At 39.5% G+C, this 18,987-nt stretch overlaps 1 protein-coding gene across 3 annotated transcripts in view; it reads left to right on the forward strand.

Moving 5' to 3' along the window:
• The window catches only part of ehbp1 (EH domain binding protein 1), a 438,810-nt gene that overhangs the window by 105,101 nt on the left and 314,722 nt on the right, over window positions 1-18,987 (forward strand). For all 3 annotated transcript variants that reach the window (XM_072265404.1, XM_072265403.1, XM_072265405.1), the window contains exon 6: window positions 17,913-18,094. In XM_072265404.1, coding sequence (XP_072121505.1) covers window positions 17,913-18,094 — 182 coding nt within the window. The remainder of the gene's footprint in view (window positions 1-17,912; window positions 18,095-18,987) is intronic.

Here is an 18,987-nt window from a genome sequence, read left to right on the forward strand (position 1 = left end):
GACCAAAAATGGGATGCATTTTAAAAAGCACTTCATAAGATAGAGAAATGAAAAGATAAAGCAAAGAATTTCAGAATTTTGCATTTGGGCAAAATTGAGGCCCACTCGGGCGAAACAGTTGCTTTGAGGAATTACCTAAGTCACGCTCTTTGGGAGGAGGCTTTCGAGGAAAAGTATTTTGTAGACAGGCAGTGGGAGCTGAAGGTAAGAATAAGGATTTGATAAAGCTAAAGCTATACTCAACAGGAAGCAATGAAGAAGTAAATTAGGGCAAAGGCAACAGAGTTCTTCTGGATAACTTCCAGTTTCCTGCAGAATGAAACAGGCCAGCCAAGAGTGGATTGGTATTGCCTATACCACTGACGTTCAGCAACTGAGCTGAGAAAGGGCCGAGTCAGGTAGCACTGTGGAGACAGGAATATTTATTTATTTTATTTAGCAATACAGCCACCCCAGCAATCCCCACCAACCCTTATTTAACCCCAACCTAATCATGGGACAATCTACAATGACCAGTTAACTTACCAATGCGTCTTTGGACTCTGAGAGGAAACTGAGTGTCTGGAGAAAACCCATGCATTCCCCAGGGAGGATGTACAGACTCCTTACAAAGGATACCAGGATTGAACACTGAACTCCAAAGCACTGAGTTTTAATAGCGTTGCACTAACTGCTATGTTGCTGTGGCAACAAATAGGCCACCTTAATGATGGTAAATCAGTTTAGTATTATCACATGATAGTACAGTGAAAAACTTGGTTTTGCTCGTCTTCCATCAAGATCAATTCATCACATCACTACGCTGAGGTAGTACAAGGGAAAAGCAATAAAAGAGTACAGAATATAGTGTTGCCATTACAGAGAAAATGCATTTCAGGCAGACAATAAGCTGCAAGGCCACATGAGGTAGACTGTGAAATCAAGAGTCCATCTTATTGAGACTGTTCAATATTCTTAAAGAAGCAAGTTAGAAGCTGTCTTTTAGCCTGGAGGTGTATGCTTTCTGGCTTTTGTATCTTCTACCTGATGGGAGGGGGAGGCAACGTCTGCAGTGAGAGAAGTCTTTGATTATGTTAACAGCTTTACCAAACGTAGTGTAGTCAGAGTCTATGGAGGGTAGACTTTTTTTGTGATATACTGTATCCACAACACTCTGGTGGTAGCATAAAGCTCATCTTAATGTTAAATGTCACAAGCTGATTCAGTTGCTGTGGGAAAATATAGAACACAGCAAATTTAAGACTGGGATCAAAAATAAAAACCTTCAGTCTTTCCAATAATTACAAGTATGCAAGGACAATCGTGAAAACATGTAAAAGTTTACATGTGGAAGCTGACACACTAGTGGCATTGCTGAAGGACATCCTAGGGAGGGGCTAGGAATTTTAAAAAAAAGCTTCATTACAACTGTAGCTGAGACTGCAATTGAGTATAATGAACAGTTTTAATTTTCTCATTGTTGATGTGTGGCCAAGTGATTAAGGTGTCGGTCTAGTGATTTGAAGGTCGCTAGTTCAAGCCTCAGCTGAGGCAGCGTGTTGTGTCCTTGAGCAAGGCACTTAACCACACATTGCTCTGCGATGACACTGATGCCAAGCTGTATCAGCCCTAGTGCCCTTCCCTTGGACAATATTGGTGGCGTGGAGAGGGGAGACTTGCAGCATAGGCAACTGCTGGTCTTCCATACAACCTTGCCCAGGTCTGCACCCTGGAAACCTTCCAAGGCACAAATCCATGGTCTCACGAGACTAACGGATGCCTATAGTTTCCTCATTCAAGGGAGGATATACTTGCATTGGAAGCAATTCAGACTAGGTACATCAGGCTGATTCTTGGGATGGAGAAATTGCCTTATAGACTAAAGGTTGATCGGACTGTGCCGACACTGATTGATTGGAGTTTAGAAAAAGATGGTACCATGGTAGTATAGCAATTAATGTGATGCTATTACAGCTTGGGGTATTCCGGAGTTCGGAGTTAAATTCTTCCTGTGAATGCTTCCTCTCATTGTCCAAAGACATACCGGCTTGTAGGTTAATTGGTCATTGTAAATTGTCCTGTGATTAAAGCTATTGTTAAATAGGTGGGTTGCTAGGCTAAATCAACAATGTTGGTGATATAACCACATTGGTAAGACATTTAAATTACCTTGATCAATCTAAAGAGTTACTCTGTTTAAAGATCAGTTTAAAAGATGCAGCCTTGGAGATATGAATACAAAAGACTTCAGGCACTGCAGCTCTGGAATCAAACTTCTCAAACTATAAAGAACTACTGTATGTAGAAAAATGGTTGTGGTAGTTGGAGCGCAGTCATCTCTGCAAAAGACACAGGCACAGGTTATCTCTGGAAGAGTTTCTCAGGATGGTGCTCAAGGTCCAACCATCTTTAGTTGCTTCATCAATGATCTCCCTTCAATCGTAAGGTTGGAAGTAAGGATGTTCACAGATGATTGCACAATGTTCATTATCATTTATAGCTCCGCAGATAATGAAGAGTTACTGTCATCCGGATGTAACAAGACGAGGCCAACACCTGAGCCTGGGCTAATAGCTAACAAGTAACATTCGCGCAGTGCCAAGCGATAATAATATCCAACAAGAGAAATTTCAGATATCACTCACTGACATTCAGCAGTGTTACTGTCAGTGAATCCCCCTCCATCAATATCCTAGGGTCTACCAAGAACCAGGAACTGAACTGGAGCAACCATACGAACAATGTGGCTACACGAGCAGGTCAGAGGCTCACAATCCTGTAGCAAGTTACTCACCTCCTAATTCCACAAAGCCTGTCTACCATCTGGAGTGTGATGGAGCCCTCCACTTGCCTGGATAAGTACAGCTTCAACAACAGTTAGCTCAACATCATACACAACGTAACAATTCACCTGTACCATTCACTCACTCTACCACCAACAGTTTGGCAGCAGCAGTTTGTACTACCTATGGGATTGCACTGCAATAACTCACTGGAAGTCCTCAGACAGCAATCTCCAATCTCATGACCTCTTATCAGCCAGAAGGACAAGGGTAGAAAAAGCATGGGAACAGCAGCACCTGCAAGTTGCCCTCCAAGACACTCACCACCCTGAGCTGGAAATATATCACTGCTGCTTCGCCACTATTTGAGCCAAAACCCTGGAACTCTCTCCCTAACAGCTTTATGGGTATACCCACACCTCAGGGACTGTAGCAGTTCACTAAGTAGCTCATCACCACCTTCTCAGGGCAATGAAGGATGGGCAAGATGACAAGTACAAACTATTCAAATTTGACTCTCAGTTCTTCATAAGAACAAAGAAACAGAAATAGGCTAAACAGAGGTTAGCATAACACTATTACAGCGCCTCCATTCCTCTGTTCAATAAGTTCATAGTTGATCCAATCCTGGCTTCAACACCACTTTCTTGCCCTCTTCCCATACCCTTTGATTTCCTTGCAGCTCAAATGTCTGAAAATCTCACTTTTAAATATATTCAACTCCTCATCTAATTAATTCTTTAATTTGAATGGAGTCATTCACCTGGACAAAAAAGTTTACAGTCGGCCCTCCGCATCCGTGGGTTCAATCAACCGCGGATCGAAAATATTCAAAAAAAATTCCAGGAAGTTCCAAAAAGCAAAACTTGAATTTGCCGCACTCCGAGCACTACACTTGATCCACGCGAATGAAGTGATGTGTAAGCGTACCCTGCTGTAGCCTCCCGCCATCTCACAGATCCTCAGTCTCTCTCCAGCACTCGTTTGAGCATTGTTCGCCTCGCGTCTCGTCGTTCACTACTTGTGTTGTGAGCGAGGGGAAGGAGTTTAAGGCTAGTAAGGGATGGCTGACGAGCTATGTAAAGCGCTACAGCCTCAAGAACTTAAAGATCACGGGAGAATCGGCATCGGCTGATGCTGAGGCAGCATCAGCGTTCCCAGAAGAGCTACGATGGTTGCGTCTGTCCTGAACATGTACAGACTTTTTTTCTTGTCATTATTCCCTAAACAATGCAGTATAACAACTATCTACATAGCCTTTACATTGTATTAGGTATTATAGGGATTTGAGCATCCGCGGATTTTGGTATCCGCGGGGAGTCCTGGAACCAATCCCCTGTGGATACCGAGGGATGACTGTATTTTCCTAATTAATATTCACATTTCTAGTTCATTTAACAATTCATTTTTGTTTTATTATTTAGATATACAGCATTGTAATAGATCCTTCCAGCCCAATGGGCCTGTGCCACCCAATTATACACATGACCATTTAACCTACTAACCCATACGGCTTTAGAATAGGGTAGAAAACTACAGCAACTGGAAAAAAAATCCACACAATACAAGCTCCTTAGAAACATCAACAGAATTGGACCTGGGTTGCTAGTGCTATAGTGTTACACTAAACACTACACTACCATGCCACTCCCGACATTTGACTGACATCGGTTACAATAAAAGAAAGCTTATTTAAATACATTTCATCTGGAGCTGCTTTTAAAGGTTTCTGCAAGGGTATATTGCTGGGAAGCTGGAATGCTCCTCCTGCAACACATGGGAAAATAGGGGAGACTTCCAACATCTTCCTGGTCTGTTCTTTCATCCCGAGCTATTACGCCGTCATATGGCACACTCTTATGAAACCACAGGATCTCTATATCTTTTCTTTCGCCACTTCTCTACCCACCATCTGTGGATGTAAACCATCTTTTCTGGTAAGGCAGCAGTTCAGTGCACTTTCTCCAATCTAGATAATTGCAGTCAATGTTCATGGTGTGGTAATTACATTGTAGAGCACCTGCACTCAGTCTCCAGTGACCTTCAGCCTCTGGTTGCCTACCACTTTAATTCACTGTCTCACACCAATTCTGACCTCCCACGCTATTACAATATACCTAATAGAAGCTGTTAGAAGTGATGTATCATCTTTCATCTGGGCATATTGCAAACTGCGGGACTCAATATTAAACTCTCTAACTTTAGATAATTTCATCTTCCTTTTTTGTTTGGTCAGGCCTGGCTGTTTTTGCCTGCTAGCCCTTTCTCCCTGTTCTTTTCCATTTGTACAACTTCACCTATTGGTTAAGTCCTAGTAGTAAGGTCTTGATCAGCAAAAGATTTTTACTCTATTGGGCAAAGTCAATGCAGTTGCTTTGAAGGAGATAATGAACATCATCTTCAACGAATTCCTTTACTAAGAGGTCACTGTTGAGATAGAAGAGGTGGCCCCCACTTTTTTTTAGGGATTTGCCGTGAACATTCATTATTGGAGAGGAGTGTCCTGCAGCAAGGAAAATTTGGGAGAAATACTTTAGTCTTGAGGATGTTGAGTGTGAGGTACATCCTTTTGTACTTTTAACAAATGAGTTGATGCAGGATTGAAACTTGGTCTCCAACCATCATTGGTACATTGTCTCTGGACTTATTAAGAGACAAGATGGTTCAATCTTCAGAAACTACACACTAGAACCAATGTTAAAGCTCAGTAGATGTTAAGAATTAGATAATTTATTATGCAGATCCATGTGAATTAACCTTCTACCAAGCAGTAGTGGTATTAAAATGGCTGCTATAATCACAAAAAGCATTTTCAAATTACTAATATAGATCACAGCAGAAACGGAGTCAAAAATATCATGAGGCATTTGACTGATTTAGAAATGCAGCAGAGATCAAAGTGACAGAAACTAGCTTAGAGTTGAGAGTTACAGTGGAATGGAAAAGGAACTTGGAGGAAGCAGTTCACTGTAGAAAGAACAAGCTTAGATTGTCACCGAGATCTGAGGTCCAGCCAAACAGCGATATAAACCATATTTTTTCATAAAAGATGCATTTAACAAAGTTATCATCTTAAACCACCATTGTTTATCATCTCTCCTAGGTTTATGATCATCAGCATTTATCAGCATCAGGTTTATCATCGTCACTCACATTTGGCATTGTTTTTTTTTAGTAGTAGTGGAGTGCAGTACATGAAATTACTACAGCACTGTGCAAAAGTCTTAGGCATCCTAGCTAAGTAAGACTTTTGCACAGCACTGTATATAACCCTGAGATTAATTTTCTTGTGGGCATTTACAGTAAACATAAGAAACACAATAGAATCAATAAAAGGTTGCATCCAACAGGATGGACCAAAACCTATGTGCAAAAGGCATCTCTTTCAGTAAGATGGCGATGTGCTCAGACACAGTGGCTTCTATGGGGCTAAACAAAGGTGTTATTCTCTTTTTTTAGAAGTATTTTTTTCTGATTGCAAGATGCAGCAGAACATTAAGAACATTAAGTACTGCAGGTCTACACCATCAGCAAGGTGCTTGTTGGCAGAGAAACTAAATGAGCTGGATTTGGTGGAGATCGTGCTGCTGCCTGAGTCAGAGAAGCATCGGAAGAATCTGTGCACAAAGGTAGTGTGCAGTCAAAATGCAAGTGACCATCTTAGTTGCTTCACTTGTGATCGCAAGACCCTGTTGGACATTGTTAATGTAGACTACTGCAAGTCCAATTCATTTGATTTATTGGGAGACGGAAGGGAGCTGCACGGCCTCAGTCGTAATGAGGACTAGGCCTCGATGCAGTGTTATCTGTTTACAGCTGCCTAGGAGAGTGGTGTTGGAGTTGGTATACTCCACCAGAGTACCAGAGCCGGTAAGGCGCGGCGTGCAAGCTAGAGTTGGTACTGCCCCCCTTCCCCGTGTTTGCTTGGCAAAAGACGAGCTGTATTGTGTTTGACTGCAGACTGTTGCAACATTATTGGACTCAGGGCCTTGGACTATATATTTTTTTTGTGTGAATGTATTTTACCAACTTCTTATATGTTTGCAATCTTACTTATGCTTTATGTGTCTTGTGCTGTGTATGACTGTTGGTTCTGTGTTTTGCACCTTGGCCAGAAGGATTGCTGTTTCGTTTGGCTGTAATCATGTATAGATAAATGACAATTAAACTTGAACTTGAAAGACAACAGACTACAAATACAATAAGAAAAATAATAAGAAGTAATAAATATCAAGAGCATGAGATGAGTTCTGTATTTTAAGATTTTTGGAGATTGTGACAAATATTTTCAATGTCCGAATGATAAATGTTAGAATTTGAATACACAAGACACTCTGTCATGTAATCACATTTTGCATTAAAAGGTACAAAGAGCCTAGTGGTTTAAAAAAAATCAGCCATCATTTTTAAAAAACTGTATTTATCAAATTAGCATGTTGGCTTACAGGGACAGGCATGTCATTGACATGCTGTTGAAGCTGTAAAATGTAATTTCACCAAAATCTAAAACAGAAGAACTGTAGTCATTAAAAGAAAAAGTGCTTTATTTCATTGTTTCTAGTTTGGATATTTTGGAAAGGACCAAGTTCCCTTATCCTTGTGTTGCATTCTGAGTAATAGCAAAGCCCCACCTCTTTCAAAGGCTCAGAGGTTCATTTTATTGTCAAAGTATGCCTGTACAATACAACTCTGATATTCATTTTTTCCAGATAGCCATGAAATACAGAAAAACCATGAGAGTTGTTGAAAGAAAAGACATCTCCCCACATGAAAAGGGAAGAACCCAAATTCCCCCATTTAGTCATAATCATAGTATAGTCATAGTCATACTTTATTGATCCCGGGGGAAATTGGTTTTCGTTACAGTTGCACCATAAATAATTAAATAGTAATATGTAAATCATGCCAGGAAACAAGTCCAGGACCAGCCTATTGGCTCAGGGTGTCTGACCCTCCAAGGGAGGAGTTGTAAAGTTTGATGGCCACAGGCAGGAATGACTTCCTATGACGCTCTGTTTTGCATCTCAGTGGAATGAGTCTCTGGCTGAATGTATTCCTGTGCCCACCCAGTACATTATGTAGTCGATGGGAGACATTGTCCAAGATGGCATGCAACTTGGACAGCATTCTCTTTTCAGACACCACCGTGAGAGAGTCCAGTTCCGTCCCTACAACATCACTGGCCTTACGAATGAGTTTGTTGATTCTGTTGGTGTCTGCTACCCTCAGCCTGCTGCCCCAGCACACAACAGCAAACATGATCGCACTGGCCACCACAGGTTGTAGAACATCCTCAGCATCGTCTGGCAGATGTTAAAGGACCTCAGTCTCCTCAGGAACTAGAGACGGCTCTGACCCTTGCACAAAAAAAATTTCCTCCCTTGCACAAAAAAAAATTACAGCCCACATGGAAAATGGCAGCTGGAATACCAAACTCCAAATCCCCAACACCTTCTCATAAAAAAGGTGACACCAACATCAAATCCAAGCACCCTCCCCTGCAAAAAAAAGGAGAGCACCAACCCCCCACCCCCTCCAGATCACCCACACAGAAAAACCAACACGAACATCAGACCCCAGATCTCCAACCCCACCCTCATACAAAAGTCAACCTATCGCCCATCCGGAACCCCAACCTGCCAATTGGCAAGAAGAAAGAAAACACAGAAAATTGAAGGAGTGCGTAAACTACAGTCCAGTTATCACATAAGTCTCAGAATTTCATAAACATCCTCCCGCCAGAACCAAGGAGAGCGGCTGCTTGAACTCAGACCTTCTGCGAAGAGTGACCATTGTGCTGCTGACCTGCAGCCTTCTGTAACCTTTCCCTGTTCCAAGCTGTGGTTGTCTGCTGCTTTAAGAAGACCACTATCATCCTGGTAGCCAAAAGAAACAAGATAATGTGCCTTAATAACGATTGCCCAGTGGTTCTAGCATTTACCATCATGGAGTGTTTTGGGAAGCTGGTCATGGCACTTATTAACTCCAGTTTTCTATACAACCTCAGTTTGCCTACTGCTGAAACAGATCTATTGTGGACACCATTTTGTTGGTTGAAAACTCATCTCTGGTCTATCTGGACAGTTGAGGCACCCATGTCTGACTGTTCTTCATTGACTGTGGTTCTGCCTTCAATGCTATTACTCCAAGCAAACTGATCACCAAACTCCAGGCCCTGGAAGTTGATGCCCCCCTCTGCAACTGCATCCATGATCCACAGATCACAATAGTAAGGAGAGGCAACAACACCTCATGATTATCCTAAACACTAGTTGCATCTTCAGCTCCTTACTTGACTCCTTACGCTGTCATAACTACGTAATCAGATTCTGCACTAACTTCATCTGCAAGTTTGCCAATGATACCACTGTAGTGGGCCATATCTCAAATAATGATGAATCAGAGTACAGGAAGGAGAAAGAGGGATTACTCACATGGTATCATGGCAGTAACCTTTCCCCCATTGGCAACAAAACAAAAGACACATTGACGTCAGAAAGGAAACTGGCACACATGCTCCATTGTCTATCGATGGTGCTGTGGTTGAGAGATTCAAGTTCCGAGATGTGAGCATCACCAAGAGCTTGTCCTGGTCCAACCAAGTTGATGTCCCAGCCGAGAAAGCTCACCGATGCCTCTTTTGCTTCAGGAGGCTAAAGAAATGTGGCATGCCCCTGACAACACTAACGAAGTTTTATCGATGCACCATGGAAAGCATTCTGTCTCAATGCATTATTACTTTGTATTGCAACCACTCTGTATGTGAGTTCAAAATAACTGCAGATTGTTGGGGACATAGGTCAGCATGTCACAGGAACCAGCCTTCCCTCTATGGACTCTATCTATGCTTCTCTCTGCTTAAGTAAAGCAGCCAGCATAATCAAAGATCTTACCCACTCCGGACATTCTTCTATTCTCACCCATTGGGTAGAAGATACAGAAGCCTAAAAGCTCATACCACCAAGCTCAAGGGCAGCTACTGTCCCACAGTTATCAGCCTCAGAAATGGTCATTTTGTATGCTAAGATAGACTCCTGGCCTTGTTGTAACTGTGAATGAAGTCACTGGGAGACACTGAGGCTGGTGATATCGAATTCTTTATTCAGCACAAAAGGAGCCATCATACTCGAGACATTTTTGAAAGAAGGGGCCTCTAAACTCAAAGTACATCACATTTTTTATATCAATGGTAACTTAATACAGTTTCAATGGTCACAATGACATTGTTTACTTCAATACTTTGTGTTGACAAAGCTTCATTTAAGTTGCATATAATTTTCCTTGCCATAGTAACAGTATACCTGATGTTGTAGTATGTGAAGGAAGAGAAGTGGGTACAGTTACTATTACAAGAGAGAAGGTGCTCAAAATGCTGAAAGACCTAAAGGTACATAAGTCACCCAGACTAGATGAACTGCATCCCAGGATTCTGAAAGAGGTAGCGTTAGAGCTTGTGGTGGGGTTAGAAATGATCTTTCAGAAATCATTGGACTCTGGCATGGTGCCAGAGGACTGGAAAATTGCAAATGTCATTCCACTCTTTAAGAAAGGAGGAAGACAGCAGAAACAAAATTATAGACCAGTTAGCCTGACCCTCAGTGGTTGGGAAGATGTGAGAGTCAATTGTTGAGGATGAGGTGATTGAGTACTTGGTGACACAGGGCAATATAGTACAAAATCAGCATGGTTTCCTTCAGGGAAAATCCTGCTTGACGAACCTGTTGGAATTCTTTGACTAGATTACAAGTAGGATAGATAAAGGGGATGCAGTGGATGTTGTATATTTGGACTTTCAGAAGGCTTTGACAAGGTGCCACACATGAGGCTGCTAACCAAGTTAAAAGCCCTTGGTATTACAGGAAAGTTACTAACGTGATTAGAACATTGGCTGATTGGTAGGAGACAGCGAGTTGGAATAAAAGGATTCTTTTCTGGTTGGCTGCCAGTGACTAGTAGTGTTCCGCAGGGGTTGGTGTTGGGAGCACTTAATTTTATGCTGTATATCAATGATTTAGATGATGTAATAGATGGCTTTGTTGCCAAGTTTGCAGATGATACGAAAATTGGTGGATGGGCAGGTAGTGTTGAGGAAACAGGTAGGATACAGAAGGACATAGACAGATTAGGAGAATGGGCAAGAAAGTGGCAAATGAGAGACAATGTTGGAAAATGCATGGTAATGCACTTTGGTAATAGAAATAAATGTGCGGATTATTTTCTAAATGGGGAGAAAATCCAGGAATCTGAAATGCTGAGGGACTTGGGAGTCTTTGTGCAGAACACCCTGAAGGTTAACTTGCAGGTTGAGTTGGTGGGAAGGAAGGCAAATGCCATGTTAGCATTCATTTCAAGAGGTCTAGAATACAAGAGCTAGGATATGATGCTGAGGCTTTATAAGGCATTGGTGAGGCCTCACTTTGAGTATTGTGAACAGTTTTGGACCCCTCACCTTAGAAAAGATGTGCTGGCATTGGAGAGGGTCCAGAGGAGGTTCACAAGGATGATTCCAGGAATGTAAGGGTTATCATACGAGGAACTTTTGATGGCTCTGGGTCTGTACTTGCTGGAATTTAGAAGGATGAGGGGGGGGATCTCACTGAAACATTTTGAATGTTAAAAGGCCTAGGAGGAGTAGATGTGGAAAGGATGCTTCCCATGGTGGGAGGGTCCAGGACAAGAGGGCACAGCCTCAGGATAGAGGAGCGCCCTTTCAGAACAGAGATGCGGAGAAATTTCTTTAACCAAAGGTGATGAATTTGTGGAATTTGTTGCCACGTGTAGCTGTGGGGGCCAGGTTGTTGGGTGTATTTAAGGCAGAGATTGATAGGTTCTTGTTTGGACATGGTATCTAAGGTTACGGGGGAGAAGGCTGGGAACTGGGGTTGAGGAGGAGATTAAAAGAAAGGATCAGCCATGATTAACTGGTGGAGCAGACTCAGTGGGCCAGATGGCCTAATTCTGCTCCTATGTCTTATGGTCTTATGGAAAGATCAAGTTCAAGAGTGGCACAGAAAGAGTGGAGGATTGACTATTATTTGTAGGCCTCTGCAGTGACATTGATACAAGATGCTCCTTTAGTATTTCACTGATGTGTGAGGCTTGAATTGGCGTTGTAAGTCCACAGTCTTTAGCTTTGGAGGTAAGAATACATCAATTATATAAACAAGTTAACCTGAGTCAGTTTTTCAAATGATGACCTTGGATCTATTGGATGCCTTTGTTATGTAACAAGAATCCAGAAAAAAAATGACTTGAGGAAAATATAGAATCAAAATACAAAATACTCAGTAATTAGAGTGAAAGTAAGGTCAATGCTATTTTCTTCATGCAGAATTTGACCAAGTTTTGTCACATTATAACTAAAACCTGAGATCATGAGTGGTGTTTGTCCCTTTTGGAGTATATACAGTTTCTAAAATTGGTCAGTATGCTATGCTGAAAACAAACCAATGCTCATAGTGGGATCAGAAGTGGGGAGAGTGAGCAGCTTCAAGTTTCTGGCTGTCAGTATCTCTGAGGACCTAACCTGGATGCAACATATTGATGCAATTGTTAAGAAGGCAAGACAATGTCTATATTTTCATGAGGAGATTTGAAGATATTTGGTCTGTCAATTACAACAGTCGAACTTTTACACACGTACCCTGGAGAGCATTCTGTCAGGCTGTATGGCGGGGTGGGGGTGCGGGGCTACTGCTCAAGAATGAAATAAATTGCAGAAACTTGTCACATTAGTCAGCTCTATCATGGGTAGCAGCCCTCCGTATTATCCAAGACATCTTTAAGGTGCGGTGCCTTAGGAAAGCGGCGTCCATCATTAAGGACCCCCTCCACACAGGATATGCCCGCTTCACACTGTTACCATCAGGAAAGAGGTATCGAAGCCTGAAGGCACACACTTAGTGATTCTGGAGCAGATTCTTCCCCCCACCATCTGATTTCTAAATGGACATTGAAGTCATGAACACTGCCTTACTATTTTTTTATTTCTGTTATTTTTGCTCTAATTATTTTAATTTGACTTTAATGGACATGTATACACTTTTTTTCTCTATATTGATTTATCATAAATTTCATTGTACTGCTGCTGTAAAATTAACAAATTTCATGATGTATGCAGGTAATATTAGACCTAATTCTGATTCTGAACACAAAGAGAGATCATTGATCTAGCATATTCATTCTGTTGTGCCCAATCTCGGAGAATGCTCTGAAATTGTAGCCCTGACGAGTATAATTAATTTGTATTCAATTAAGTTGTCATGATGGTATCATGTTTCACAAGTATTGTCTGATTTCATCTGGTTTAAATTTCCATAGTGAATCATGTGCGTGATTATAGGGATCTAATGTACCTCTAATTTTGTGAATAGTTTGTATGTATTCATCCTTGTACACGCTCCATGTACAAATAAGAATCGTTGACATCCCACAAGGGAAACATCACCTGGAGGCACTATCATTTCAAAAAAATTCATGCAACTTTGCTGTTCTTCTGCTCTCTGGTCATTGATCTACTAAGCTCTACTCTGAATTGCAGACTTTTTTTTATCTTTCTGCATTACAAACAGTCTTCATGTGTTATCACTGAATGACTGATACCTTTGGTTAGTCTGCATTTGAAATATTGTGTGCATTTGCAGTTACCTCACCATAGGAATGATGTGGAGGCTTTGGAGAGGGTGCAGAAGGGCTTCTCAGAGGTGTTGCCTGGATAGATGTGTATTAGGTATAAATGAGAGGCTTGGAAAACTTGGATTGTTTTCTCTGGTGTGTTAAAGGCTGTGGGCAACCTGTTGAAGTATGTGAAGTAGTGCAAAGCACAGATAGGGCAGAGAGTCTTTTTCCCCCAGAATAGGAATGTTAAATATTAGAGGGCATGATCTTAAGATGAAAGAGGAAGGTTTAAAGGAGATTTGCCATGCTGGCTATTTTACACACAGGTGGTAGGTGCATGGAATGTGCTGTCAGGGCATTTAGACCAGTAAGCATCAGGGGATGGAGGGACATGGGCCCTGTGCAGGCAGATGGGCACAGGTTACATTCGTATTATGGTTGGTGCAACTATGGTTGGCTGATGCACCTGTTCCTGTGCTATAATGTTCTGTGTTCTAAAGAAATGAAATTAAATTATTTTTCAATTTTAAGTATTGCAAGCAAAGGTTTAATTGGTTACTATACAAATTTGCAGCTTGATATTTTGACGACTTAGTTCGCAATGAACTTTTCACACAAAGAAAGGTGCTTTTCCTTCCAAAAATAAATATAAAACATAGGAGCAAAAGTAATAGCAAGTTCACAACACAGTTCAAAGTAATTTTATTATCAAAATACATCTATGTCACCATATACACTCTTGAGATTCCTTTTCTTGTGGGGTTACTCAATAAGCCCAATAAGCATAATAGAATCAATGAAGAACTGCCCCAATGAGGCGGCAACCAGCGTGTAAAAGACAACAAATTGTGCAAATGGAAAAGGAAAGAAATAACAATAAACAAGCAATAAATATTGAGAACCTGAGATGAAGAGTCCTTGAAAATGAGTCCATGGGTTGTGGGAACAGTTCAGTGATGGGGCAAGTGAAGTTATCCCCTTTGGCTCAAGAACCTGGTGGTTGAGGACTCATAACTGTTCCTGAACCTGGTGGTGTGAGTCTTGAGACTCTGGTACCACCTTTCTGGTGGCAGCAGTGAGAAGAGAAGTGTAAGTAATGTACAATCAATGTTATCCTGTTCATGCAATGAGGAAATTTGTCTTGAGTTACAAATTTCTGCACTTGCTGATTAATTTTGTGTTGGTGCATTGTTCAAGCCAACAGCATCTGCCCCTGAGCCTCAATTTTATTTTTTTAAGAACTTGTTGAATTTGTTTATTTATTGTTCTTTTAGCTCATAATCATAATTGCTGAGGGAGTGGTAGTTAAGAAGTCTGGGTGGTGAGGTAGTGTAGCAGTTAGTGTTATACTTTACAGCACCAGTGACCTGGATCAGTTCCTGCTGCTACTTGTAAGGAGTTTGTATGTTTTTGGCTTTCCTCCAGGTTTTCCTTCTCATTCCAAAGACATAGGGTTAGTAGGTTAATTGGTCACACAGGTGTAATCGGCTGGCACGGACTTATTGGACTGGAAGGCCTGTTGCTGTACTATATCTCTAAATAAAATAAAGTTAATCAAAAAGGAGCCAATTTAATTTGCCAAATATAATTCCTGCTGCTAGTGTATGTTTAGAGGTTCGAAAAATATATTTTTTCTTCATGTTGCTCATTTTTTCTCTTAATTCAGTTGATTTCATTCTACTGTACTCCTGTTGCTAATAAACGGATCCTCTGTTTATTTCTCAAAACTTAAAATTCATTGATTAAGGGAGTCAGACTGTTGGCCATAGCATTCACAGAGGTTCCAGGTTGTCCATTGCACTTTTTGATCAATATATAAATGTTGCTGAACAAAATATTGGTGATCTACAGGAAAGTATCTGATTGATGTACAATGATAGAAACCTTGCTGCCACTGATTTGCTCCGTTAAGAACTGATGATTGGGTCCAGGATTTCATATTTACCACATGCTTTTTTGCATAGAAATTGGGCAAGATTTGAGGAGACTATTCTTTATGTGTGATCTACTGCAGCACCTCTCTTGCTCCGAACTCCTTTTTCTGCATTGCATTGACTGCCAGTTAAAAGCAGCAGGATTTACTCTCATGGTTAAATTTCTGATTACTTGACAATAAATCTATAAATATCCAGAGTGGATAGTCTGCTCTTTAAACAGCTTTAACAGATCATAAAATGCTCAGCTATGCAACAGTCCCTTTTGTTGACATATGAAGAACTGGTCCAAACGTACATTACTTACTAAGTCACACAAATCGTAAAAATAAATTTTCCTCCCCTTTCTCTGTGTTACGCAGTGGAACTGGAATTGCACAAAGTACAAGGGGATAGGAGGAAAGTGACCTGTGAAAATTTATCACATTATGTATTCTAGTTTTGATGTAATTGTGATGCAGTGCTGCTGTTTTATCTTGCTCTTTTTAACCATATAAAAGCACCTGCAAAGGTGTTTTCTGTTTATTTTGCATTCTTCTCACATGATGAAATTACTACTTTTGAAATGGCATAGGTCAAGGTTAGCAAGACTGTATGCATTCCCAGGCACGACCTCATTGTTGGAGTAAGGAGTTGGTATTTAATACAGCTTTACCAGGTGTGAGAATGCTTTAGATCTACAAATTAGCACCTTAATAAGCCATGAATGAATTGCATTCCAATTCATTCATGGCTTATTAAATTAGCCATTTGCATTGGTTTTGTCACTTGCAGCTAAGCATTAATTTGTCAAAGGTTTGGCTTTGATAGAGGAACTTCTGGAAGTAGTTGTCTTTTTGTGAAGCAGAAGAACTGAATGGAAATCTGTTTCTCTAGCAGAGAGAAAGAGAGAGACAGACAGACACACTCACACTCACTTTCCTTTAGTTTAGTTATTATATTTAAATAGTCACAAGTGTTCACAGAGTGGCCAAATTATTTTAAAATGCTTTTTAATCTTTAAATTGTGGCATTTTTGTTTTCTATCGTAAAGGCCAAGTGTGGAGACTCTTTGCTTGCCAATTCATGTTACATTGCTGTGATAAACACCTTTGTGCTCTAGTTTTTATATTGATGCAGTATGAAAGCTACACTGTAATTTGCCCATTAATTTTTTTCCTATTGTGTTTGGAAATTTGTTCATAATGGATTCACTGTGCTGAAAATATCTGGTTAATTACCTTGAGTCTGTTGAATTAAACAAAATAGAATGAATGCTTTATTAATCATCCGTACAAAATTATTGCATAAAATTGACTTTAAACAAAAACAAGATAGAGTAACAATCTATGCTACATAAGATGTAATGAGTGTCGTTTAAAGATTGGAGGCAGCATGCAGTGGTTTTTATTCCCTTCAACTACTGATAGTGAGGTACTTAACTATATTGGCAGTAACACCATAATGATAGCAGTATTGTAATAAATTGATGGATCTTCATTGTACAGAACTATTTAATTTAACAGGTTTTTCAGAACCTTAGGCATTAATCGCATTCACTGATTGACAGTGGCAGCAAGGGAAAAAAGCACCTTTTATTGTTTGTACTCATCAAATCTGTTAAACCTAATTCTGTAGAGAGTATTTGCATATTCTGAAGTCTTTCTCTGAGTGGACTTAAATCCTCCTTGAGTGTTTGATGCATTTTTATATTCATTCTTAAGGTATCTACATGCACTATTAGTTCTGTATAATGCAGCCAAGCATAATCTCTCAGATAAGGATGGTCTTGAACAAGACTTTCTATGAAGGATGGCATGTTACATTTCTGACTTACTCTACTCAGCTTGTATAATAACCGAATGTCAAATACTGTATAGCACAAAATCTGCAATATATGCCTGCTAGCAATGGACATCAGTAAAGGTAGTCGATGTTTTCAGAATGCCAATTATGTATTAAAAACTTAATTTTAACACCTAATACTTAACATTATTCAGTTTTTATTTGTCAAGTTAAAATTTGCCACTGAAATATTTTTCACTCATAAGTGTAACAACATATTTATGCCTCTCCAAAATTTCCAATGTTGCAGTTTGCAAAACTGATAAAATTTGAAGCATTACTATTTATATCTAACATTTTCTCTTGTTTATAAATATGTTATGATATTATGGTAATGGTTGTATAAGGAACATTTTTAGAATAATTAGCTGTATACTTAATTATATATTTATGTTTAAATGTTCCAGGTTTTGAAGAGCTTAGCAGACATGAATATTTGAATAAATTCAGTTTTGAAGAAGTAAAATATGCTTCTTATAATAAAATATTTTTCAAAATATGATTGGATATTAATAATTGTTCTATCAATTAAGCCTTCACTGGGACCAGATAATGGTGATTAAGTGCTTAAAGACCAGAGAAATATAATTACAGTATGTTTACCTCCACTGGTAATTATTTAGATCTCCATTTATTTCAAATGCAAATTGTTATTTTTCTGTTTACTTAACAAAACTAGTTATCAATTTGATGGGAATATTGGTTGATGTACACTTTTGTATTCTCATGTCAAACTAAGTTCTATTCACTAATTTTCACATGCTTCTTTTTGTAGGAGTCACCTTCAGGACGTAGGAAAGCCCTTGCCACCAGTAGCATTAACATGAAGCAATATGCTAGTCCTATGCCCACACAGACAGATGTAAAGCTGAAATTCAAGCCTTTATCTAAAAAAATTGTTGCTGCCACACTGCAATTTTCTTTATCTTGCATTTTCCTGAGGGAAGGCAAAGCAACGTAAGTCTCTCGGATTGATTAAACATTAGCTAGGTTGCTCTAGATGCAAGTTATATCCAATGTAGTTTCTTATTCGTTCAGTTAAATTGTAATAATGGGGCATAATACTATTTTTTTCAGTGAGGTTACTGTAAGAATTGAAGACACTGCCCGTTTTGTTTCAAGGAGTTGATGCTAAGCCCTCTTGGGCAATCCTGTTACCTAATGTCTTACTAATATACCTAATATCTTGTTATTTCATGCTCTTGTTATTTATTGATATTTACTTATATTTGTATTTGCACAGTTTGTTGTTCATTGATGCTGTTTACAGTTACTATTCTATATTTTGTTAAATGTGCCAGCAGAAAGATGAATCTCAGGGTTGTATGTGGTGACATGTACATACTCTGAAAAAAAATTCTACTTTGATATTGACTTTGAAATGAAAATTGAACAAATGAATGTCTGCATATCACATGATTATGATATAGAACCAATCTGTTATATAATTCACAATGAGATATTTATGTATTCTATATTTACTTTTTAATGAAGTGAAAATGTATATATCATTGGCCAACGGCAGACTGAACTTTTGAGGATTTTCATTAAAAGTGTCATATTTGCATAGAATGATGCAGATGCATAAAATGACAAAGAAATTCAGATTATTGGCACTGAAATTTCATGTAATTTGCAGTGCTCATTGCAATTTATTGTGTCACAAAGCATATCATTGAGCATTATTTTTTGAATTCATTAATGCTCATTTATCACTGTAGTATTGTGCAATTTGAAAAAATGATTTTAAATTCAAATCCATCCTTTTGGTAAATTCCTTGAAATTATCACACTATCTTTTTGTAATTGTAAATGTTTCATAGAAACATAGAAAATAGGTGCAGGAGTAG

Source organism: Mobula birostris, chromosome 8 (assembly GCF_030028105.1).
Source record: "Mobula birostris isolate sMobBir1 chromosome 8, sMobBir1.hap1, whole genome shotgun sequence".
NCBI classification, from domain to species: domain Eukaryota; kingdom Metazoa; phylum Chordata; class Chondrichthyes; order Myliobatiformes; family Myliobatidae; genus Mobula; species Mobula birostris.